The following is a 26,240-nucleotide window of genomic DNA, read 5'->3' as shown; positions in this document are numbered from 1 at the left end:
CTCATCGCAATTGCTTTGTTTATTGAAGAGTACAATGTAATTTTTGAGGGATCTGAGCTAATCAAAATACACGTGGGCAGTTTTTCGAAGAGGCAAAGTTTCTTTTCTCTATAAATGCAGCTAGTGGAGGGATGCATTTTTACAAAAGGAATGATTTTATTTTGAAGTGTTAAAAGTCGTTTAAGATTTGATACGCTTATACCGCTACAGCTTGTAATGCCAATACTTAGTAATTCACTTGGACTGTGTCCATCTAAAATGTATCACACTTCTGAAGTATAGAGTTACTAAATGACCTAACTTGATGTACAGAGAACATAATACTCGTAGCCTTTGCGAGAGGTATAATAATGTTTTTCAACATACAGGCTGCCAGGACAGCTCATGGGATTTTGTCAATGATATGCAGGGGTAAGGAGGTGATTATCCCATTGTATAAGACAGTGATCGGGCCACATTTTAAGTGCTGCATACAGGTCTGGAGGCCTCATTTTAGGAAGAAGATAGAGCTGCTGGAACGAGTTCAAAGAAGGGCAACGGGATTGGTGAGCGGAACAAAGGGGTGCTCTTACCAAGAAAGGCTCAGTTCTGCAAATTGCAGCGTCTGGAGACTAGGCACCTGCAAGGTGATTTGATTGAGGTGTTAATGCTTTGAAGAATTGAGTATGCTCAATGCTGATGGGGTTCTTTCTCTTGCTCAGACCACACACATTAGAGGGCACATTCAAATTGAGGAAGAATGATTACATCTATTCAGGTGGTTGACTGCTGGAACAAACTTCCATCTGTTGTGCAAGTTGATAGCTTAAATAAATTCAAGGAAGAACTAGACAAACTATTGGAGGGAATGAATAGATGAAATGGAGTGTCGTATTTGCTTTTTTTCTTTTTTTTTTTGCTGATGCTGGCATTAGCAGTGGCAAATGATGCAAGTAAGCTTGCTTTCTTGCATCATTTGCCACTGCTAATGCCAATGCTAATATCAGAGTTCATTTGGATCCTTTACAAAAGTTACGGATTTTACTGATGGGCACGACTATTTTTAGCTCCGACACGACGTTTTATAGTGTCATTTCACAAAAATATCTTTTGTGAAAGATATTTTTGTGAAATATAATGTTTAAGTAATGTGAACTGAATCGTTTTTGTTTTATTAGAGTTGAAATGTATAGGTTCACTTATTGGTAGCGTACATATCAGTCGTGCTGCATAATTGATTAAATTCTCAATTAATTAATTTTTTACGAATTTAAAAAATTATTAATTTTTATGAATTTAAAAAATTCTTAATTTTTTACCTACTTTTTTCATTTTTGAATATTATGATATTAATTTTGAAAAAGAACTGGCTTTGTAAATTTTACTTTCTTCAACTAATTCTCATTTATATCGAATATTTTATTGACATAGCTTCTCGGTATAATGTATAGCAATCAGCTAACGTTGTAATTATTAATTAGATACAGTATTACTGCTTTGGCAAGACATTGATTTATAGACCTTAAAAAGTATACGATAGAGATACCTAGAGACAGAGCTAGCATAGCAATGAGACGAATTTGGGCCCTTGCTCCTGGTCTTGCACTCAAATTATATTTACGATTTTATTTTAATTCGCTGACAATTTTGGCCTTGTAGAAAGTATTTTGTTCTTGATGTAGAAAAGTTTGTGACATTTCTGTCTGACACGACTGTATTAAGCTGGAAGCCTGGAATCGACCGCATTCAAAGCACCAGCGCAGAAAAATTAATACAGAATTACCTCACATGCAGGGGTAAAGAGTGGCATCTTTCGAGAACCAAGAAACAAATATGCATTATATGGAAATATTTTAAGGGCAATAAGAATACATGTATTGGGAAAGTGCACAGTGGCTGCCCTGGTGGGGTACAAGGGTGCATACGCATCCAAAAACAAAAATGAAAATTGCATTTAGGATATTAAATGAGTTAGATTTAGGGTGTTAAATGAATTAGATTTAGGATGCTAAATGAATTAGATTTAGGATGTTAAATGAATTGCGTTAAGGATATAAATATATTAAAGTTTTTGTTGAAGTTTGCCTACGAGTAATTACAAACCTGTTAATTTAACTTCTGTTCCGGGGAAAATAATGGAGTCACTGGTTAAAGAAGCATTGCAGGATCATCTAGACAAGACCGCAGTAATAATTCAGACACAGCATGAGTTTAGAACGTTTTGTCTGACAAATTTGATTGGAAACTATGATGTGGTTACAAAGGAACTGGATGCAAAAAATAATTTTGATATCATATACTTGGATTTCAGGAAAGCTTTTGATACTGTTGCGCATGGAAAACTACTGTACAAATTAGAGCAGAATGGTATTAAGGACAAGTTGCTACAATGGATAAAAGGGTGGTTGAGTGTGAGAAGACAGAGAGTGGTAATCAATGGACTCTGCTCTTCGTGGACTAATGTTATTAGTGGAGTCCCTCAGGGTTCGGTGTTGGGCCCACTGTTGTTTTGTATATTTATCAATGATACTGATGAAGGTATATCAGGCTTAAAGTGCAAGTTTGCAGATGATAAAAAGGTTAGCGGCGTTGTTAATGACAGTAATGTCAATGTGCTACTGCAACAGGATCTAGAAACGTTGGCAGATGGACTGAGAAGTGGCAACTGAAGTTTAACATTTACAAATGCAAAGTACTGCATATGGGTAGAAGTAACCCCAGAGAAACGTACCAAATGTGTGGTACTACACTTAAGGTGGTAGAAAATGAAAAAGACCTGGGAGTAATTGCGCAGTCAGATATGAAGTTTTCTGAGCAGTGCACACAGGCTGCCAGAGAAGGTCATGGCGTATTGTCAATGATATACAGGAATTTTGAGAATAGGGAAAAGGAGGTGTGATTATCCCTTTGTATAAGGAAATGGTCAGGCCACGCCTTGAATACTGCGTACAGGTCTGGAGGCCTCATTTTAGGAAGGATGTAGAGTTGCTTGGGCGAGTACAGGGAAGGGCAACAAGATTGGTGAATGGTTGCTGTTACTATGAAAGGCTTAAGGTCTGCAAATTGCAGTGTCTGGAGACTAGGCACCTGCGAGGTGATCTAATTGGGGTGTATAAGGCCTTGAATGGTATGAGTAGGCTCAATTCTGATGGGATTCTTCCTCTTGCTCAGATTACGAACTTGAGGGGGCATAAATTCAAATTGAAGAAAGACAGTTGTGGAATAGACGTGCGGAAATTTGCCTTGAGCCAGCGGATAGTTGATTGCTGGAACAAACTTCCATCTGTCGTTGTGAAAGTTGATAGCTTAATTAAATTCAAGGAGGAACTGGACAAACTTTTAGAGGGAATGGATGTGTGAATTTTTTTTTTTTGGCTGATGCCACATAAGATTGCTTTCTTGCATTACATGTGTCTACTACTACTAGTACTCCAGGAGTTTACATAATCGATAAACATGAAGTTTACAACAATAAAAAAAAAAAAAAAAAAAAAATTGAAGCATGGATACAGAGATTTGAGAAGTGTTAAGTAAGTACAGAAATAGGCGGCCCATTCTTTAATTTACATGTCCTTTCCTCTTCCACACAATAAGATCTCGTTTTGTTATATTTTGCAATATCATTAACAGGTCGCTGCCAAGGTCGTTATTGTGCCTGCGCATATGGACCCTATCAGCGGAAGCTGGGGTGAGTGGACATGTTAACATGTGTTTTTGTAAATGGAGGCTCCTAGAACGTCAGTTCAACTCCGCCTCGTATCACTACAAATGGGCCAGATATGTAAATGACGTAGGTTTGTGTGTGTTATATGTTGTGTCTGGCCCCTTGGCTACCCAGAAGCATCACTCACCTCGAGATATAGTTCTGGATACTCGTCCACACCACGGGAAGGTGGGCCAGTCCCATAGTGCTCGTACTGTCTCAATTTGAGACTCTGACCCACCTGATGTTGCCACAAGGTGGGCCAGATTGCTCTGGGAAACCACTCCAGAGTAGAAAAAAATAAATAAGAAAAAAGGAAGAAAGAATAAGAGTTCCTGTGGTGTTAAATAAAATAAAATAAATAAAATAAAACAAAATAAATAAATAAAATAAATAAATAAATAAATAAAATAAAACAAAATAAATAAAATAAATAAATAAAATAAAACAAAATAATAAATAAATAAAATAAAATAATTATAGATTTAAATTTTTAAAAAAATCTTCTGCCGACTCCCACTTCAGTACTAATTGTTTCAGAATCTCAGCAAACCACCTGTCGTCTTAATTTAAATACTTCCTCTCAGCAAACTCTTGCAATTTCTGAAAAGTTGCTCGGGTGGAGAGAAGATTCTCTTCCCCCCCAGGATGGAAATTAGAAACACAGCCCTGCATTTGCAATCGTAAATCAACATAATACGGACAGTCATAAAGTACGTGCTTCAAGTTTTCTACAGCTCCACATGCACATAAATCTGTGTCATGTAGTCCCAGTTGGAATAGTTTTTCATTGAGTAACCCATGTCCTGTTATTATGTATGAAGTTTCCATTCCCAAAGAAAACCATATTCTTCTCGACTTATTTAGTAGATATGTAACTTTGTGGTATAAAACTTCTTGTTACCACCCGTTGAGGGACTGTCCCATCTGGTCTGCCAGAGATTAATCAGTTCATTCCAACATTTTTTCTTCTCTATCTTTGGATTGGCCTCTAAATTGAGCTGTATATTTAGATATAGTTGGTATCTCCCTTTTAATTCTGTAACGATCCTCGGAAAATAACATATAAATTCAGTTGTATAGTTCCAGCTAATACTTGCAATGCTGCAGCTGATACTGTTCTACAAGCACTATTGACAACAACTAATATTGATCTTTGTATCGTTTGTAACTTGTTTGCAAATCTTACTATTCTAGCTCTATAAAACCAGGCTCCTGCTGCGTAAGTGACAATAGGAAAGAACACTGCTTTTTTTTTTCTAGAAAGACTGCAGTCTGCTCTTGAAATTCTAATTATCATTCCTGAGAGCTTTTTAATTTTCTGCGCAAGATATATCAAATGAGGAAGAAAGTTTAACTTATTGTCTAGTAGAATTCCTTGATAGTATTTTCTTTTACTAATAGTATCTGTATTTGATTAATTTTAATTTGTGGTGGTCTTCTGTGATCTAGCTGAGTTTTAAAAAGCATCATTTTTGTTTTACTAGGATTTATTATTAATTTGTTATTAATAGACCACTGGTAGAGATCGTTAAGTATGTAGTTAGCAGTTTGCGCTATGTCTGCTCTTGAGCTACCGCGAACGATGAGAGTGAGTTCATCTGCGAAAGCTATGGTTCTCCAACAGTCAAAATCTCTTTCAAGCCATTCATTTAGTATCATGTTCCATAGTAATGGGTCCAGTGCTGATCACTGAGGGCACCCACGCATAACCTGTTTTTTTAGACTATGATGTTGTGACTTCACTATTATGTATTTGTCCGAGATAGTGCCTGTACAATAAATATAATTGATAAGGGCAATCCAGTTTCCTTAGGCGGTCAAGGAGTCAAAGGCCCCCTCAAAACCACATATATTGCCAATTCATACTTCGCACTAGAACTCCGTATATGAGAGACAAAATCGGTAAGGGCATCTTCACATGATCTACCTGCAGTGAACCCATATTGTTTATCAGAAATTTTGTTTTTATCTGAGGTGAGTGGAGAACAAACCATCATTCTTAAAAGGTGATTTAAAAAAAAAAAAAAAAAAATCAAAATTGACCAAAAATTCTAATACACTAAAAGGGTATGCCGCTATAGTCGATGTGACAAAGACAAGTAAAAAGCACTGTTTTTCGTTCGTGTGCTAATATTTTTGGTTTTTTTGGGTGCATGTTCCTGTAAGGAACTGTTCTTATTGTTTCAGTTTCAATGTTTTATTTGAAAGATATACAAGGCTTTAGCATTTGCAAACGGCTCGACTTTTAGGGATGAGTTAGGCACGGTATTTATATACACATGGTTAAGACCGGGAGCGCTGCTATTAAATTTAAGATTTTCCAAAAGCGTCGAAATCATCATGGGCCTGGTCTTACGGGAAGGACGCAAAGAAATCTTTATTCTTTGAACAGCCCTTCCAGTTCTAACAGTATTAAGCAGACTAAGTTAGAGTTATAACATAACTTATTTTGTGACCCTAAGCCAACTAAATGCTTTTCTTTTCTGTTTCTAAATGCTTTCTTTCAGTTTCCTCTCCCTATATAAACAGCCGCTGCACATAATCAACAGAAACTTAAAAGTTTCTGTTAATTATTTATTTTTTCCATTGCAAACGTGTGTAGCCTACTGCGCGAAGCATGCGCAGTAGGCTACCAATCACTAAAATGCCGCTCTGTTACAGTTAGAACATTGTGTAAAATGCAAAAAAGACCTTTCAGTTGCGGATAAAACACTCGTGACCGCATTTTTGTTAAAAATTATTTAATGAAACCTCCAAACTAAACGGTATTAAAACATATAGTACTTAGTAGTGCGCATGAGTTAATTAAAGGTTGAAAAGACATTAGATTTCAGTATCTGTAGATTGTAATTTTCGGAAAATACACTTGGAGGTAGGCTGTTCCAAAAAACAGAAATAGAAGAATAAATAAGGAAGAGAAAAAAGTTAGGTCTGTGAGTGCGGCACGCATTCGAACTGGTTCGGAAGAGAGCGATGGATTTCAGATGCCAGTTCACTAGAAGAACACTACAGTCGCCAGAGAAAATATCTAAAGAAAAGACATGTAGCAGAAACTGAGTGTCTATGAGACTGAAAATAAAATGGAAACTTCGTAACAGACGAGTCATTAATTAACTTGACTGCCCTCATTTGAACAGAACCAATGAGATCGAGAGAGACTTTGGGGACACCATCCCAAATGTAACACCGTTCCATGATAGAGTGGATTTGGGATTCTACAGAATCATTAACTGCATAGATAAAAAGTAACGTCGTGAGCGAAAAAAGAGAAAATGCAGTGTTTGGAATCAGAGGAAGCAATATTTGAGATGTGCTTATGCCGAGAGAGAGAGAGAGAGAGAGAGAGAGAGAAGAACTCGGATTGCTCCCCGATAAAGGTATGTGATCTTTTTTGTATAGAACTGAGTGCCATCGAAGATGAGCATAGGAGCGCTAGTCTCTTTCTTGCGAAAAATAAGACACGCTAAATTTTAGGATTGAAGTAACTAAGTTTTCCTCCTCATTGGAGAATTAACTGGAGGTCGACATTTAAGAAACTGGTGGATATTCAGGAAAATTACCTCCTGTTTACGAAAGTTAAATTGGAGGAAATCAAGTTTCACTCTCTGTCATCGGACTGACTATCTAACAATTTTGGCAAATTCCAGCGCCCCAATAAGCTGGTGAACTAACTCTAGTGAAAAACAAAATATTAAAATTAATACATTGTACTCAAAAATTACTTTTATTAGAAATTAAAAATTTCGGATAAAAGTAAGTTTCGAGTATGGATTTCTCTGATCTCTATTTATCAAAAAGATTTGACACATTACAGTTAGTTAAATGGAAATCAAAATTTGACATTCCATTTGCATTTACAATGAACTCTTTCCTTCGTAGCCCTTGTGGGTAGCACAGTTGGTAGACTCACCCTCCTCTCCACACCGGGTGTAAAAGACATGGGTTCGAGTCCTGTTTACTCGCTATTAAGTAGGTTTACTGAAAACGTGGCCAGTCCGTATATATGTATTTACATAAATAAATTTTACTATTTATTTTTATTTTTGTTATTCCCCGTTGATGTAATATTAAATGGCTGAATAAGGGTTTTTGTAATAATGCTTAACCTTGTAACAAGTTACTATGACTTGCATTTTTTTTTTTTTATCTTGATAGTTACTTTGACAAGCATATTTGTAAAATCTATACATTTTCTTCGAAATGCTTGTACTCCTGTGGCTACTATTTGAAAGGTGCTTCTGATGACTTTTTCATCATTGTACGTTTTCTTAATCATTTTCTTCTCTTTCCTTTGAAATCGATGAGCAATTACAGTAATAGAGGTGCTCGAAGTGGATCGGAGCGCATCAGAATGCTGTTCTTGTTCGTCATACCCATCGCTATTAAGTCATGTACTTACTCAATTATTAAAAGTAAGATATCTTCCGTTTCGTAAAATTTTCTGTTTCCAGCCGTGCATAATGGTTTCTTAACAAGTACAGTTTTTCAGTTTCGGAAAAATCCGATGTGTTTTTATACAAGACGTTTCAAAATTTACAGTTATCTTTTACTACCACTGGACTTTGCCGTGCAGCTACGAAACGGTTTCAACAGCTTCATACGGTTTTATTTCAGTCGTAATTGCCCTTTGGTGTATTGTTACATTCACTACTTAAGTGCTCACTGCTGTCATTGCCTAGTTAATTAGGTATAACGTAAACGTGCTTTTGATGCTCTTACGCACAAATAGTCATACCAGTTGTTTTCCACGAGGATTTTCCGAATCGTGTGAAGGAATTTTCAGTTAATACACTTAACAGTAAAATGGAGGTATTCAATTCACTTAAAGTGAAAAGTAAAAAATAACAGTTTACATGGAAGTATAGAAAGTATAGAAGCATGAAAATAATATCAGAAAAATTAAATGCTCTTATTAATTATCAATGGAACAACTTTGGAGGGGAGATACTGCTTAATGGTGAATTATGTATACCAAAGCAGCTGAGAATGGGGTGAGAGTGTAAATATAAAATAGTCTTATAAAAATAAAGCTTCATTTTCTTATGAAACCATATTACAGTTTATAAACAATCCGATTTTCCTTTTGTTCAAGTGTATACATCTTTCATCACCTAGTTGCACCACTGCACCGGGCAAATCCATAACATAGCGAGGCAAGCAGAGAACTTCCTTTTTATAACGCAATTACGTTATAGAAAGGAAGGAAGAGGGCCTTATCCATTAGAACCATAGCATTTATGGTCTGATGATGAATGGTTCGGTAAGAATACTGAAACGTCACCAGCTAACAATTTAGTGTAGAAATTGAGCTTGTATTCTATATAAGTTTAATAAAAAACTTATTTTATTAATATTTTTACGTGGTATAATAGTGCCATTTATTATTATTATTATATAATATAATAATTTACCGTAAGCATAAACATTTTTAAGAACACTACCAATTTTTTCATCTAATTTTACTTTGAATTCAGCATCACCAGCTAACAATTTAACAATTCAACCCCGGGGGCTGTTTTGTGATCTCTGTTGATCTTAAATGCATTGATCCTTTAACACTGTGATTTTATATCTTTTTTCAATAACGGCACCCCTAGTAATTCATTTTATTTTGTGGCACCCCTACTCAATTTCCTGTCTGTTAGATCCGATTCTCGCTCTCTCTCTCTCTCTCTCTCTCTCTCTCTCTCTCTCTCTCTCTCTCTATATATATATATATATAGAGAGAGAGAGAGAGAGAGAGATAACTATCATAAAACATATTTAAAAAATAAGTTTTATGATAGTAATTACAATAATATACCTATAAACAAAATTACAATTCATAATACAAATTTCACCACAAAATTAAAAGAGACCGTACACCTTTTTATAATGAAATAAATATATAAATTAAAAAAAAAAAAAAGTTTAAGTAACTTAAACCCAAATTACGTGGCACCCCTGAAATGTTGCGGCACCCCTGTTGAAAACCATTGCTTTAACATGTTCTTTTATACGCACACTGTCCCTTAAATTAGTACTGTTATTCACTGCTGAAGCAGCGAGACCTAATTTCGGGCAATAGATGACAAACTTTGTCCTACTTCGTACTTCTTAATTAATCATCATTTCTAAATCATTTTTGAAAGAGAGAGAGAGAGAGAGAGGGAATTATAGAAGCCAATTCAGAAGAACAGTGCCCAGGGAAGTATCTGTAGAAGAGGCATGCATCAGAAACAGTACGTCTATGAGACAGCGAGTGGAGAGACTCTGTTAGAGAGGAGTCATTAATTAACCTAACTGCTCTCTTCTGAATGGAATCTAGAAGCCTGAGAGAGGTTTTGGGGGCAACACCCAGATGTGGGAACAATATTCCATGGCAGGGTGGATTTGCAATTTATATAGAGTGAACAGCTGTTTGGAAGAAAAGTACTGCCGAGAACGAAAGAGAAAACCAGTTTTTTAGATGCAGAGGAAGCAATATTTGTAATGTGCTTGTGCCAAGGGAGATTAGAAGTCAGGGTAATCCCCAAAAAAGATATATCATTTTGCCTAGAAATCGGAGTGTCACCAAAGATAAGCATAGAAGCAGAAGAATCATTTTTGCGAGATATGAGACAAGACTGAGTTTTAGAAAGATTGAAATCAACTGGAACGAATTACCAAAAAAAAATAAAAAATGTGTTATTGGGTTCACATTGCGATGTTTTCACAGTGCCTACATTTATTCGTACGGGATGCAAAATACGTTTCCACGATTTTTTTAAGTTTTCACCGGCCGGCAAAAACTTATGTAAAGTCGAATTTCCGTAAGTTGAGTATTACATAAGCAGGGGGGAATGGCTGTATGATATCCCCCCCCGTCTCATATGTAGGTCATTATTACTCATGCAGAACATTGTTACTCCCTCTGTGTCATCTTAACGTTATTTACATTTTGGTAAATAGCATCCTAAATGTAAATAATGTTCTAAGAATTCTACAAGTACCTTTCTCGTGTCTGCTTATTGTAATAATTGTTTACCACTGATCACAGTGATTATCAATTAAATTTTGATTAAACAGTGATTTAATCGGGTTAATTTTGGATTAAATGCTGATTTTTAAGATTGCTCTTCTGTGCTTCTGTTATAGGATTCAGTTCAGTAATATCTGTTTGTAATTAATAAGGAAATGCTATTATTAAATTTAAAGCAAAAAAAAAAAAAAAAACCCGCAAAATTAAAAACTCGATAAAAGGTAAATAGATTTGTGTATAAAAATACGATACGGATTTATTGATAAATGCATGAAGCATACTCTGTCATAAGTGACAGAGTATGCTTGACAGAGTCATAGCATACTCTGTCATTAAACTTTTCCAAGGATGCTCTATGTCTAGTTTTCCTTTAATGAGCATTTGTGCTGTTTTCTTTGTGGATACTTTTAGCTTGTTATTTTCTGTCCATTTTGTAAGTTCCTCCAGAATTAGGTTTGTTCTGGTCTCCAGTTCCCTTCTGGAGTTGCCAGACGTCACAATGGTTAAATCATCCGCATAAGCTATGGTTGTGGAAAACGGAAAGTATTTTATTAGCCAGGAATTGAATACCAGGTTCCAACATAGTGGATCCAATATTGAGATCTGCGGGCAGCCTCTGGTGACTTTCCTCCTGATCTCTTGGACACCACTTCTCACCATAACTTCACGATTTGAGAAGTAGTTGGACAGCAGTGAATAGAGGGGTGCGGAGATCGCAGCTGCCCTGAACTCTCGCGAGGGCACTTTGCCACCATAATGTGTCAAAGGCCCCCACGAAATCCACAGAAAGAGCAAGCAGGTATTTGGTATCAGTGTTGTCTCTAGTCGCTAAAAGATTTGTAATTGCATCATCTGTGCCACGTCCCGGGGTAAAGACGTATTGCTTAGGTGAATATAGGCCTTTTGATTTATAAGTTTTCATTAATCTAGCCCAGACCACTTTCTCCAAAACCTTGCCCAAGACAGGAAGGAAGCGATCGGCGGTAAGATGTGGAGTTGCTGTTCTGGTTTGTCTGGTCCTTTCAAGATTATTTTAAGGTTGGCTAATGTCCAGGTCCTGGGAAAGGTCCCGGTGTGGAGGCAGGAGTTGAGGGCATCAGGATGGCCTCGGGGACCTTCTATACCCTTTTCAGGATCTCCACTTCAATGGTATCATGGCCCGGGCACTTCCCGATCCTCATCGTGGTGATAGCCTGGCCTATTTCCTCATTTGTGAAGGGCAGCTCCGATGGAGAGTTCCCGTCAGAGTGATGTTTAGGTAGGTGGTAGACGTCAGAGTGCCCATCACAGGACCCAGGGTATCCCAGCAGAACATCACCCAAAGCATGACACCGCCACTACTAGCTTGTTTTGCGCCATCACTTCCCCAGGTAAACGACGCACATGTACCCGGCCCTTCACATGGTGCAACAAGAAACGTGATTCATCGGACCAGACGACCTTCTTCCAATCAATCAAGGTCCAGTTTCGATGCTCGCGTGCCCATTGTTGGCGCTGTCGCCGGAGAAGTGTCCCGACTCGCGCACCCGCCATAGTTCACCTGCAGTTGCTTCGATTTGCATAACGAGTCGCTGGTCATAATATTTTGGCTCATTGGTGTATGTACAACGTTCGGATCAATATGTATACAGTGGCGGACAAAAAACTGCATCACCTTAAAAAAAAAGTAACATTTGTAGTGAAACGTATAAGATATTGCTTGATTACAGTCATTTTGCTGGCCGCAAAGCAAAGATATTGCATCAGATAACGCTTCTATTGCATCAGACAGTAATTGCAAGGCATCAGTCGTTTCTATAAATACGGCGTTGGAAGGGTATACACGCTGATTAGTATCCTATTTTGCGGAGGCGTAAGCATAGCTCCATACGTTCAGTTGACCCCAAGAAAAAAAAGTGTAGCTGTTGCTCTCTCCCAGGAAGGGAGAGAGCTTTCTACGCGTGCTACCGGGATAGTCAACAGCAGTGCTTTTTTTGTAAAAAAATAGGTGCCGGTACTCATTCTTTGCTATCAGAAAAAATTGAAAATTAAAAATATATGAAAAAAAAACCACATTTTTTTTTCTCATATTGTTACTTTAGTAGTAATGTTTTTAGAATTAGAACAACAAATTAAGTGTATTAACACACAGTTTATTAAGCATAAATTTATTATTCAAGTATATAAAAAAATAAGTAAAATGTGAGTAAAATAAGTAAAAAATAATAACATAAGTAAAAATGATTTCACAATAAAGTTTTTGTAGAATATTCCAAATTTTTATTAAGTTCTCATCCAACACCCTATGCCAACGGTCGGCAACCTTTTCTTTTTGAGTGAAGAGCCATTTTTGATCTAATTAAGAGAGAGAATCCGAAGAGCCGCACCTCAGCTTAAGCTGGGAGGGGGTGCGATGGAATAGAGTGGGAAGGTGTTTATTAAAAATATATTTTGAAATATTATTTATTAATACTGAAAAAACGTAACAAACATCCAATTAGATACAAATTAATGTGACTTTTTCTGAACTTCTTGAGCGAGTCTCTCAACATCATGCGAGTATGTCGTAATTAAACACGATGAGCTTTAAACATGCTCGCATTATTCAGACGGTTCGCATTATTCGCACGGTTTCTTGATTTATTTTTAATATAGTTCATGTTGAAAAATATTTGCTCGCAGAAATAAATCGAACCAAAAACTGAGAGAAGTCCACACGCAAATATTTCAAATTTATGTATGTATCCGGTAAGTTACTCCACGCATCCAACCCAAGTTGGTCTTGCATTTTCATCTCATCTATCGCCGTCCATTTGCGTTGAATTGTAAGGGCAGCCTTTTGCCTCTCCAAATCCTCAATTTCAGTTTTAAGGCCTCCACATGTCTTTGATTTTTAAGTCCTCTAACTCCATTTCAAACTGAGCTTCATGTGAGCTGTAAAGGTAAAGAACCTCAGTTACGTGTTAAAAGAGCTGCTTGCGGCTCGCGAGCCGCAGATTGCCGACCCCTGTCATATGCCGACTTCTTTTCTTCCTCTTTGTGTGTCGGTTGCTGAATGACGTTTCCGAAGCAGCAACGACTCGACATATTTTGCTAGATCGAAGCGGATCAGTGGTGGGCATACAATTTTAAGAAACAGGAGTGAAGAAACTGTTTTTGTCATCAACGAAGCTGGTTGGGCTGACGATCAGATTCATTTGTGAAAATCTTCGTTCACATTCACTCGATGAAATTGGTATCGTACTCAGAGCATCCATCAAATGCTTCAGTTCTTCCGAAACCATCTTTTCAATTAGGTATCCCCGAAATCCACGAATTGCATCTCTTTCATTTGACTGTAACCTAATTGACAGTTTTCTAACTTCACTTTCGCCAAATGCAAAGGGGTAAAAGAAAATCACATTTCTAATTCTCGAACAGCTGATTCACAGCGGTGTCTAACCTATGGCTCGCGAGGAAAGTGAACTAAAACAGCATTTTAAATTTTGTTAATTATCAAATAAAAAATTCTCATTAAATGTTTTGTTCAGTAAATGTAATTATGTATTGTACTTAATAAAATTTTCTATATTTTCAATTTTACTTTTACATGCAACAAGATATGGAAAATGTAACACACTAAAGAACTTTGATTTTTTTTTGAATATGGCCAATGTACGGGAAAAGGTTGGACACTGCTGCAGTAGGAGGTGGGCCAGGCCCATTGGAAATACACCTTGATCTGCTCACTCTTGACTATCGTGACTCCTCCGTATGTGGGACAGGTGATCGGATAGGTTTCAGCAGGTACCACTATGTTGTAGAATGCTTAATTCGCGCAGAAGCACAAATTGCCTGAAGGCCAGAAATGCGAACAGTGCCTGAAGGCCAGAAATGCGTACCGAGTTAATTCTCTCCTAATCCGTTCTTTATATGAAAATTTTCTTCGCTCAACGGAAACTATTTTAAATGTAACTTCCAAGGGGAATTAAAAATAATTCGCTATAAAAGGACTTAAACAGAGGCCCGACTGAGTAATTTAGAATTATAAAAATGGTTTACAGTTTTATATAGAAAATATAAAAATAGACAGTAAAAAATGCAAATTTAGTTAAATAATTTTAAGCTTATTTGAATAGTAGGTAAACATGTGAAAAAAAATTACGGAAGTGCATTGCATCCAAATATCACACGTCACTGTTAATAAAGGTGCCGGTACGCCATACCGTTGCGTACTGTCCCAAAAAAAAAAAAAAAAAAAAATACTGGTCAACAGTATCCCGGGTGCTGAAATTAAAGCTTGAAACCGGTGATGTGAAGAGAAGACCTGGATGAGGCCTTCGCAAAATCGATATTTGAAACGGCTACGCTTTCACAATCGCCATGCTATTGCTCCTGATCTAAAACTGGACTTTGAGATGGCCTCTGGTGTTGAAACAAGTGCAACACCTATCCAAAGACGGCTTTCGGAATGTGGTTTGCATGCCTATCGGCTCAAGAAGAAGCCTTTGTTGACCTAACAAATGAGGAAGAAGCGACTTGCTTGGGCTAAAACGCACGTTTCATGGACAAATAAATAATTAAAATCACTAATTAAGAACACTATTAAAATCACAATTAAAAACTATTTAAAATTAAAAGGATTTTAATTATATGTTTAATTCTAAATAGTTTTTAATCTTTTTAATTGTGATTTTAATAGTATTTTTAATTAGTGATTTTAATAGTATTTTTAATTAGTGATTTTAATTATTTATTATCGGAACCAGTTTTAGCTAATTATTATGACACAATGTCTTCTCGCACTCATGGTCTTGCTGCGGTGGTTTGATGTGTTTCAGGGTCGGGTTGGGGCTCTCGGCTTTCGATTCCGTTGCGCATCGGATTTGATCGTATCTCTATGAGTGAGGGAATTCATTAATTCGTTTTTTTCACTTTTTTCATCTTATTTTATTCGCCACATATGAGAGAGAATTGACTGCAAGCATTCCACGAAAAAAAATTGAGGTAATCTCTTACTTTTTAATATACTAGTAATTACATAAATAAATACAAATATCACCTAATATTTATTAGACGATTTATTAATTTTATTTTAATTTCAATCATGTGGACCGCGATAAGATATTTTTTTCTAATACGGAAAGCGATGAAAACTGATTGGTGATCCCTGTGCTATACTGTAATCATTCCCAAATACATTCATTTCGTACACTTTATTTCAATAAGTTTTAAAAGTAAACTTTTAGTGCCGGCCATGAACGGAACTAAATTGTTCACTACATTGAAAGCAAATTAATCAGGTAACAGCACAATGCATAACGTCTGCAAATTCCATATCCAAAAATTTGAAGAAATTTTCGAAACTTGTTTGAAATTTCTGTAACTACTTTTGGAATCGATTCTTAATAAACAAGATCAAGATGTAACCATCATAAGAAATAATCCTGCAAGAACTGAGATTTCTCACATGTTTCTGAAACACAAAGTCCTTTTACCCCTCTCTATTGTAATTTTCTAAACAGAAAAATTCCTGTTCTTATTTTCTCTCTGTTCTTATTCTCTCTTTAGAAAATAGGAACAGAGGGGCAACGCGACTTTTGATTCTCTTTGTATTTTTCTTCAAATTTACTAAAAATATCTATAATTCATGTAAATGCTACAAATAAATTAACAAATAGAAGAAGAAATCATTATTTGCCTGTTTTTACGGATCACTTAACCCATGTACATATCTACAAGCAACTGGTGATAGGGCATCTTTGATCAGATGCAATACAGTCAGGTCTCGCCTTACGATGGCCCCACTTACAACATTTGTGAATGTTACGACTCGAAGAATTACATCAAAATACACGGCCCAAACATGGCATGAATAAATCTGAAGACTCTTGAGTTAAACTCGGTGAGGTTGCAACTGTACTTTTAAGAGGTATGCGCAGATTCCCTCCTCCTCCTAGGGAAGGGTAAATAGATATATGATAACGAGAAAGTATATAGGAATAAGGGTATATCAATAGTGGCAATCGACAAGTCAAAATTTCTGCACTTTTTACAAGAGTATAAAAGTATTAAAAAAATATTGCATTCTAGAATTTTGGAAAGTAAGTGAATTTACTGAGGAAAGTTATTAAGAAGTGGTTTATAACTTAAGGAAGATAAAGATATTAAGGAAGATTTCTTTGCTAAAATAATAAATAAAATCCAATGGCCACTTTGTTATGCAAGAATAGAACAAGAACAATTTTGCCTTAAAAAGAGACTAGTTCATGTGTATGAAAAACTCGATCTTGAGCCACGAGGCAAATATAAACGTGCTTTGAAATACCTCTTTATGGTGATACAAAACACCTGAAATCAAATAAGTTACACCAGTTGGCCTTCTGATATTGTGAAACTAACCGTTCTTGCTCTTAAAAGGGTGAAATTGAGATGATATGCTACTTTCTGAACTATCTAAAGTCCGCGTAAACAGATCTTTTGAATAGCTAACAGGTTCCTTTCTAAAATCCGTGTTACATGCGTTATAATTCGATATTACTGAAACCAGTTGCCATTCCGTTTTCTCTCCATTACTTCTGCTGCTAAATTACAGATTCATGTAAACGAAATAATTCATGTCCATATTAATTAAAACTCGAAATCTTAGATTCTAAAAGCGTTTTGTTTCTTTCTGGACCACTTACTTAGAGAAGGATACGTGATATATTTATCATCGTAAAGCAGTGTGTAATTTTCATTTCTCGTGAAACTCAGATAAAAATTAATTTAATAAAAATTAAATAAAAGTTAGTGAAAATCACAGACTGAATTTTTAGTCTTTTTGTATTTTTATTTTGGTAGAGAGGAAATTAAAACACGAAAGCATTGGAACATTAATATTGCTCAAATTACAGCCAATTATATTATGTGACTTGCTCAATGGTACTAAAATAAAATCCCGTTACTTTCTTTTAATTATTTATACTGTATATGTATATTTTCTATATACTTTTTTTTTTTTTTTTTTGTTTTGTGTCTATCTTGTGAACTCTTCTGGCCGTTTGGTCGTTCCGGAGTATAAACTGAAAAATTTATTTATTTTTTATTTATTTAAACTGCATTAGTTCTTCTTCTCTTCTTTACCTACGTTTCGTACTGAATACAAAGCCCGTAGTTTATAATTATAATGATCATATTACTTATCATATTTGAAAAAAAAAAATGTCAACATATCAGACTATCAATTTATTTCAAAAAATCATTTTACATTTTTTTTAAATGATAAAAAAAAACAGTAAACGAAGTTCTGCGTTCACCACGAGATTTACGAACGGTAAACAATACGATATTAATATTCTCTGATCCTTCAGAGAAGATTGATATCGTATGCTTTTATTCAGTATCTAATAGGGACGCTTTCTGCGGAATCCACTGAGACATCTAGTGGCACGTATTCCACTAAGTTTGATTGAGTCTAGCTCCAGATTTGACCATTCTTTCATCAGGATATTTGTCAGGTGATCCATTGTGGTCCTTAGAGAACTGCGAAGTCGAAATTCTCTTTTCAACATACCAAGACATTCTCGTTTGGTTTCAGATCTCGAGAATTATGCAGCCAGGGTAGATGTCGGAAATCCTCGGAATGCTCTTCGAACCATTCAGATACAATTTTTGCAGTGTAGATAGTTTTTTTTTTTTTTTTTTTTATGAAAACCCCAAACACGAGAGGTATTAGAGCCTATAGTACTTAGTACCGTGCTTCGGTTGGAGGTTGAGAAGACGAAAGAAGATATTTGTTGACATTAGACTTGAACTTCTGTAGACTGTAATTTTAAGGAAATACGTATGAAGGAAGGTTGTTCCAGAAAACGACAGTTGAATGAATAAACGAGGAACACGAAAAGTTGTTGGTTCTGTGAGTTTGAAGTTGGACAGTAAATGGATGTTGGCTGGTGGCGGTACGAGTTCGGACTGTTTTGAAAGAGAGAGCGGTAAAATTATAGTACGTCTATGAGACAGCGAGTGGAGAGACTCTGTTAGAGAGGAGTCGTTAATTAACCTAACTGCCCTCGTCTGAATGGAATCTAGAAGCCTGAGAGAAGTTTTGGCGGGGCACCGCCCCAGATGTGGGAACAATGTTCCATGGTAGGGCGGATTTGCAATTTGTACAGAATGAACGGCTGTTTGGAAGAAAAGTAACGCCGAAAGCGAAAGAGAAAACCAAGTTTTTTAGATGCAGAGGAAGCAATATTTGTAATGTGCTTGTGCCAAGAGAGATTAGAAGTAAGGGTAATCCCCAAAAGAGATATGTCATTTTGCCTAGAAATCGGAGTCTCGCCAAAGATAAGCATAAGAGCAGAAGAATCCCTTTTTGCAAGGTATAAGACAAGAGTGAGTTTTAGAAGGATTGAAATCAACTAAGTTGTCTTTGCCCCACTCGAAAATTACCTGGAGATCGGCATTTAAGTAATTGCTAGCGGATATTCGAGAAGTTGAAGCTGATTGAGCAGGGCAAGGTTTCTCAAAATGGAAAGTGGAATGCAATGTGCTATCATCGGCAAGACTATGGATAGGATTTCCCGTCAATGGAAGAAGGTCATTAATATATAAGAGAAAAAGAGTGGGGGAAAGAACTGAACCTTGGGGGACACCGGCATTAGTGGAGAAGTTAGAAGACAGAGAGCCATCTACCATCACCCTCAGTGAGCGATTTGAGAGAAAACTGGATAACCAATTACAAAAAACAGTTGGCAAACCATAAGATGGAAGCTTGTTTAGAAGTCCTTTATGCCAAACACGATCGAAAGCCTTCGAGGTGTCAAGAGCACCTGCTTGTGTTTCACCGAACTTTTCCATTGAATTTGCCCATAAACGAGTAACATAAGCCAGAATATCACCGGCGGATCGACACTGACGGAATCCATACTGGCGATCGTTGATCAGACGGAAGGTTTCTAGATAGTTTAAGAGTTGATGGTTAATTAATTTCTCCATTATTTTAGAAAGAGTAGAAGTAATTGCAATGGGACGATAATTGGATGGGAGGCATTTGTCACCCTTTTTAGGAACTGACTGGATATGAGCAAATTTCCAAGCTACAATAAAACGTTTTCTGAAAAGAAAACTGTTGTTATTGTAGCCCGTTGGAAATATCACCAGTCTTTTCCATGACCGGGTCGCCTAAGAAGCTCCAGAAAAGCGTACACTATTTATCTGATAACAAAGAACTTGTGATCATACTATGTAACAACCTACATTTGCATACCGTATACGTTTAATTATCTGCTGACTGCAATTGCAAATGTTTTCTAATTTTTTTGGCCAATGAAGGTATTATATAACAATTTTCTTAAAATTCTTATTTTTTATTTTTTAAATTTTTTTTATGAAAACCGCAGACACGAAAGGTATTAGAACCTAAAGTGTTTAGTACCGTGCCGTGGCTTGAAGGTTGAAGAGATGAAAAAAGATAAATAAAAATAAATAATCTATTTGTGCTCTGGGATGACCACATAAAATCAAAGGAGTTCACAAGATAAGGAGAGAATACAAGAACATTCTACCGTATTCAGTAATCACGGGCTTGAACCAAAGCATTATATTTAGGCCACCCGAATAATTAAATTCATCAGCCGTGCTGTGTGTCTTATGTCTGTTAATTGCGTGTGTTCTATGGTCGATTTGTCTGTTTTGTTGGACGAAAAACCCCAGTTTCTGGAGAGAAAACCTTGCTATCTACGCCTGAGACCGACTAACTCAGCCACGGAGTGAAAAAGCCCATTAAAGTTCCTCGCGTCATCGACGGGATTCTAACCCGGGCCTTTTCCACCCGGTGTGGGGAGGACGGTGACGCTGCCATTGCGCTAACCGCGCAGACCGCGGTTTGAACCATGGTCACTCAAAGCACTTGCACTTTGATGATGATGATGATGTATGTCTAATGTGAGGCGGCACTTGGAACAACAGTTCAATTCCGCCATGTTATTTTTGTGTAGCTACAAAAACACTGGACCATGTTCAACAATTAGTAACAGGCCAAGAAAAGACAAGATAAGATTTCTAAAGAAAAAAACATATATATATATATATATATCCCGCACCCACTGGAAAAAGTGCAATACTTGTAGGTGCCAGCAATCCCGTGATCAACAGAACCCAGACCTTGACCACCAGCAAGAACAAAAAAAAAAAAAAAAAAAAAAAAGAAAAAGAAAAAAGCCATCTATGAGGCAAAGACTTTGTATAAGGTGGGTAATTGCCCTCTTTTGAATGGAGTGTAGAAGCCTGAGAGAGGGGGCACTTCCCCAGATATGGAAACCGCGTTCCATAGTAGGACGGATTTGAGATTTGTACAGCGTGAGTAGTAGTTTAGCAGAAAAAAAAACTAACTCAGCCACGGAGTGAAAAAAGCTCATTAAAGTTCCTCGTTTCATCGACGGGATTCGAACCCGGGCCTTTTCCACCCAGTGTGGGGAGGACAGTGACGATGCCACTGTGCTACCCGCACAGACTAGAAATAAGTGAAATAGGACTGTAATTGGAAGGAGGGATTTGTCACCCTTTTTAGGAACTAGCTGGATATGAAAAAATTTCCAAGCAGAAGGAAAAACGCCGGTAGAATAAAAAAGTGTAAAAGAGAGACACAAATAGCAGTAACCTCAGGAGCAAAGTTTTTGAGAACTAATGGAGATATACCATCAGGATCCGGGTCTTTCTTTGGCATCAAGATTATTCAAAATTCTTCTGACATTCTTTTAACGGAAGACCACAGGAGGCATTCAGTAGAGTGTACTGGGAATGGTAGAAGATGGTATACCAAGATCTTCAATACATGGATTAGGAAAAAAAAAAAGAAAAGGATGCAAACAGATCAGCTTTATCTTTCTTTAGCTGGGGTGACAATATATCCATCAGGTTTTAAAAGAGGTGGGAGCACAGATTGGCAAAAGTTGCGGCTAATATCTTTGGCAAGAGACCAGAATGCTTGACCACCAAGAAACAGGTTTTCTACCCTTAGCCTGTTCAAAATCTATTTTAAACTGATTAATAATTATTAATTAGTTTAAGTATAATGGAACAATAATTGAATAATAGCATAAAATGAACTCGGAGATTTGGACGCAAGCCATTTGCGATATACAACGTTCTTATCTTGAATAATCTTTGCATATTTATTAGAAAACCAAAGATTAGATAAAGGATGAGATTTTAAGGTGGGGTGTGGAACAAAGCATTTCATCCCTACAAAAATAATTTCCATGATATGATCTGGGCGGACACTGGCATCAGAAGATTTAAAACAATAATCCAACCAAGAAAAAAAGAAAAAGAAAATTGAAATCTCTATGATCATCCTATTTTATATACTTGTAATGTAAGGCCAAGAGAAAAAGGCTCCTTTGGAGAAGATAACGATCCCATCATCTTATATTGAACAAGAGATGGACATATTGCCATATCTATTAATATACTGTACTAACATAAAACAACATAGTAAAATGAAAAATGAGCAGCTTGTAAAATTCAGTTTATTCGAACTCTTCTTCAACTTTTACTCGCTATAATTATTTCGTAATTTCTTCAAAGTCTAAAGTGTCACATAACTTCTTTCAATGAATAACAGTGCATAATGATTCAGATGATCTTCCGTTAATGTATATGTGCTAAATTCCTTAATCCGTTTCAAAGCATTCCTTATTCTTTCTGCTATAACAGTGCTGATGATCAAGGTTAGGAAAATTCTGCGCATCAACCTCATATCCGGCAAAGAGTCTTCTGATCTGGTTTGAACTATTAATGTTAGTTAATCTAACACACTCTTTCATTGCACATTATGCCGGTTTTCGGTAAAATAGCAATCTGTGAGTATTAGTATTTCCTGTTTCAAGTCATATGCGAAACACTTTTATTAAAAAAATAACTTTGTCCTGAATACAGGGGCTCACATCTGGTGAGTATGAGCTTGGCACACCGAGGGTTCTGAGCTGGATATCATTATTCTTCTCTTTCTTGGTGATTCCCTTGTACTTCTGACTCTCTCTATCTCTCTCAGCGTAATTCAGAAATTTTTTTTTTCTGCTGGTGCAGCATAAGCCTCAGGCTTCCTTGCACCATATTATTATTATTATTATTATTAACAGCTACAAAACAGCAAACAACGTGCCTGAGGGTGCAGCTACAAAGAATTATTACATAGCTTCAAAGCAGAAGCTTAGAGTATACATTTCCCAAAGTAAAGAAAAAAGTAAATGTACAGATAAAATAAAACTAAATAAATAAAAGTAGGACTCATCCGTCCTATTTAAGTGAACAGGCAGAGCACTGGTATTTCTTCACATACATTACACAATCAGAGTCGTAGAACTTAAAAGAAGAGTCCATTTTAAGTCAGGTACCGGATGGGGTTAGCAATTTCAGTTGCCTCTTGAAGTGTCCGGGGGTATCAAATATCTCAATATTTGCTTTGTTCATTGATCTTGCAGTCCTGTTGTAGAAGTTGTAGTATCCATAATTTGTTCTCGCATAGGATGGTTTCAGCAGTGGATGGTTTCTTAACGCTCTTGTCGGAGCGTTGAAATTTATTTGTGAGACGAGATGAGGGCAATTCAGGGTACCATTTAAAGGCTGGTTAAGAAGGAGTAAGTCGGCTTTATCTCTTATTTTTTCCAGCGTTTCGAGTCCAAAGAATACACACCACTCTTGGTAGGATTTCTCATAGTATTCAAGGCCACTTTTAAAGCAAACGTACTGGATTGCTCTCTTTTGAATATTTTCAATTTCTAATTTTTGGTAAGCAACATGCGGGGACCAGACCTCTGAGGCAAATTCTAGGGCTGGCCTAACATAGATTTTGTAAAGAAAGATGAAAAGTGCCAACTGATTGAAGTCTCCGTTAATTCTTTTCAGGAAACCTAGTTTTTTGCTAGCTGCCTTCACCATGTTAGAGACATGGACATCAAAGGAAAATGATTCTTTAATAAAGATACCTAAATTTTTGGCTGTACTAACTTTTTTGATTGCCTTGTTGTTGTCACAATAAGAAAAATTAAGTTTGTTTTTCTTGTGTGCATTAGCAAAGCTCATCAGCTCACACTTGTTTTCATTGACTGCCATTTTGTTCTCCTTCAGCCACTGAATAACTCGTTTAAGAGCTTCGTTTAGGACGATGCAGTCATTGGTACTGCGAATTGCTTTATAGATTTTTATGTCGTCTGCAAATACGTTGATTTTTATTTGGTAGGCTCCAAGGGTGCTTGGCAAGTCATTGATGTAGATAAGAAATAATAGCGGGCCTAAGGATGAACCCTGTGGGACACCAATTTCAGGACTGAAAGGATATGAGGTTTTACCTTTAAATGTCACGGACATTTCTCTACCTTCCAAGTAGTTATTATATGGATAATAATAATAATAATAATAATAATAATAATAATAATAATAATAATAATAATAATACCATCGGGTGACATTTCCCTGAGTTAGTATAGTGTTAAGTCGAAAATATTATTAACTTCCTTAAGCGAATTGGTTTGTAATTTCTAACCAACGTTTGGTGAGGTTAGTATTCTAAGATATTCTATTGAAAGTATTTTTATTTCCATTCGCCATCTTAATATAAATAGTATAAACTTCGAATTATTGGATAATTTTTCCCTTCTTCGTTTTTCTTTTATTTTTTTATATATTACCACAACATAGTATTATTTCTCTTAACTTAAAGTTATTGTGATATTTAGAAGAAAATGTTCATTAATCGAATCTAATATTAAAAACTCACATATTAGTTATTTAGTTTGACGGCGAAATAGAAATTTCGAAAGTTTATATTGAAAATCTTTATTAATTTTGTTCTGTCTTTCAGCTTTCGGGAACTTGGAAAAAAATTAAATCCTTTCGCCAGTGATTCATCAACCAGACATCGCGCTAAGGGACATACCACTGGACTTTTCTCTGGACAAGTTCCTCTCATAGGTAAAGATACAGATCAATATTCACATGATTCTGAAGTTGTAGAAGATGATGGTTACGGATCAGAATCAATCGAGATCTCGAATCGTCAAAAAGGAGATGGTTTTGGTATTGTATCAAAGTCGTCCTTCTCATCAAATGAACCAACCCTAATGATAGTTGATAAGTTTAAATCTACTGGAGGTCATATTCATAAAGGACATATTCACAGAAGAACCGGATATGGTGGATCAGCATCGTGGTGGAAAGGGTAAGTCTTTATTTTATTTTTTAATTTTGTATGTGTGATTTGGCTGTAGGAGGTGAAAACATTCACGTTTACAATTAAAACATTCACGTTTTAATTGTAAAATAACTTGACAATTAAAAGTTGTAAGTTCGTAAAGATTAATTTCCAGACTAAAGACTGGATTAAAAATAAATAAATAAATAAACTTCAAATCAAATAAAAAATAAGCAAAACGAGATTTGAATACTTTTGCACTATGTCTCAACGGCCGTTTTTTAACGTACCCCATCTCAATGCATGTGATGATTATAACTCGTGTGAAAAGCTTGAGTTCTAAACCCATTGCTGACGCTAGGAATTCTTTTAGTCGGGCGAGGGTAGATATATATATATATATATATATATTTTTTTTTTTTTTTTTTTTTTTGTTCTCCCAAAAACTCTGGTTATTCGTCCAGCAAACAGCAAGCCGACCAATGTATGCACGCAATTAAGACACAATGTGCTGACTTCTCATAGTCTTAATTTTGGTCGTAATCATTGCTACCCTCGTGGGTAACATTGGTTGCAATCGCTATCGTCCTCAACCCTTGGGAAAGAGTTGGATTCAAACTCTGTCAAGAGGGAGAGATTTTTATGGGAATTTTTTTTTTCCTGAAATAGCAGCACATACCAGGATAATGTATCTAACATACAATAAAATATTGTGTATAATATAGCATATCTTATAGAAGGATCTCACAGGTAGCACTATTGATCCAATCACCATATTCTCCAAACCGAGAGTAAAAGCATTGGATTCTAATCCTATCAAGGCTCTCTCATCATGAATTGAGCCTTCCAGCATCCGTCCTATCCACGGCACGAGGAGCCAGGCCAGGGAAGTAGAGAAACGCCTATCGGGGACCCACCTCCTGCAGAGCAAAAAGGGGGAAGCCTAGGAACTGCAGTAGAGGTAAGAGAGTTTAGATAACAGCAAGCCAGGGGTGGACTTTAGACAAGGAAGTTCGCCAGGCGAGAAGAAGCAATGAAACCACTAGTGGGGGAACCATGGAGAAGGGTGGGGGTAAAGATATGTAACAGAGTAAAGCAGACAGCTAAGGGAGAGGTGAAGCTACAATACCATCTAAGCTAGAAGGCTGAGAAGCGACGGAGAGGTGGTGCTGCCAAAATGACCCTCTCCCGCACGATCCTACCCCTAAAGGAGGGGTTAGGAGAGGAATGAAAACCAGTCCGACTTGAATCCAACGCCGTAAGTACACAGTCAGCAAGAAGTCACAATCGTGATGTAATTAATGTAGATATAGTTCCAAGGTTGCAACTACACTAGTGTGCAACACTTAAATGCAAACACTATTTATAAAAGTTACAATCACAAAATCTTTACTTAAGGTACTCTTTACTGATGAGAGTAGATT

The 26,240-nt window shown here is 36.5% G+C and overlaps 1 protein-coding gene across 1 annotated transcript in view; it reads left to right on the top strand.

Annotated features, from left to right (window-relative positions):
* The window catches only part of LOC150086629 (transforming growth factor-beta-induced protein ig-h3-like), a 214,030-nt gene that overhangs the window by 14,458 nt on the left and 173,332 nt on the right, over window positions 1-26,240 (top strand). Inside the window, exon 2 of the mRNA XM_090372208.1 lies at window positions 24,487-24,843. Coding sequence (XP_090228334.1) covers window positions 24,487-24,843 — 357 coding nt within the window. The remainder of the gene's footprint in view (window positions 1-24,486; window positions 24,844-26,240) is intronic.

This window comes from Mastigoproctus giganteus, chromosome 4, assembly GCF_048544385.1.
Source record: "Mastigoproctus giganteus isolate SK-2022 chromosome 4, ASM4854438v1, whole genome shotgun sequence".
Taxonomy (NCBI): Eukaryota; Metazoa; Arthropoda; class Arachnida; order Uropygi; family Thelyphonidae; genus Mastigoproctus; species Mastigoproctus giganteus.
This window is presented reverse-complemented; position numbering and strand designations above follow the sequence as displayed.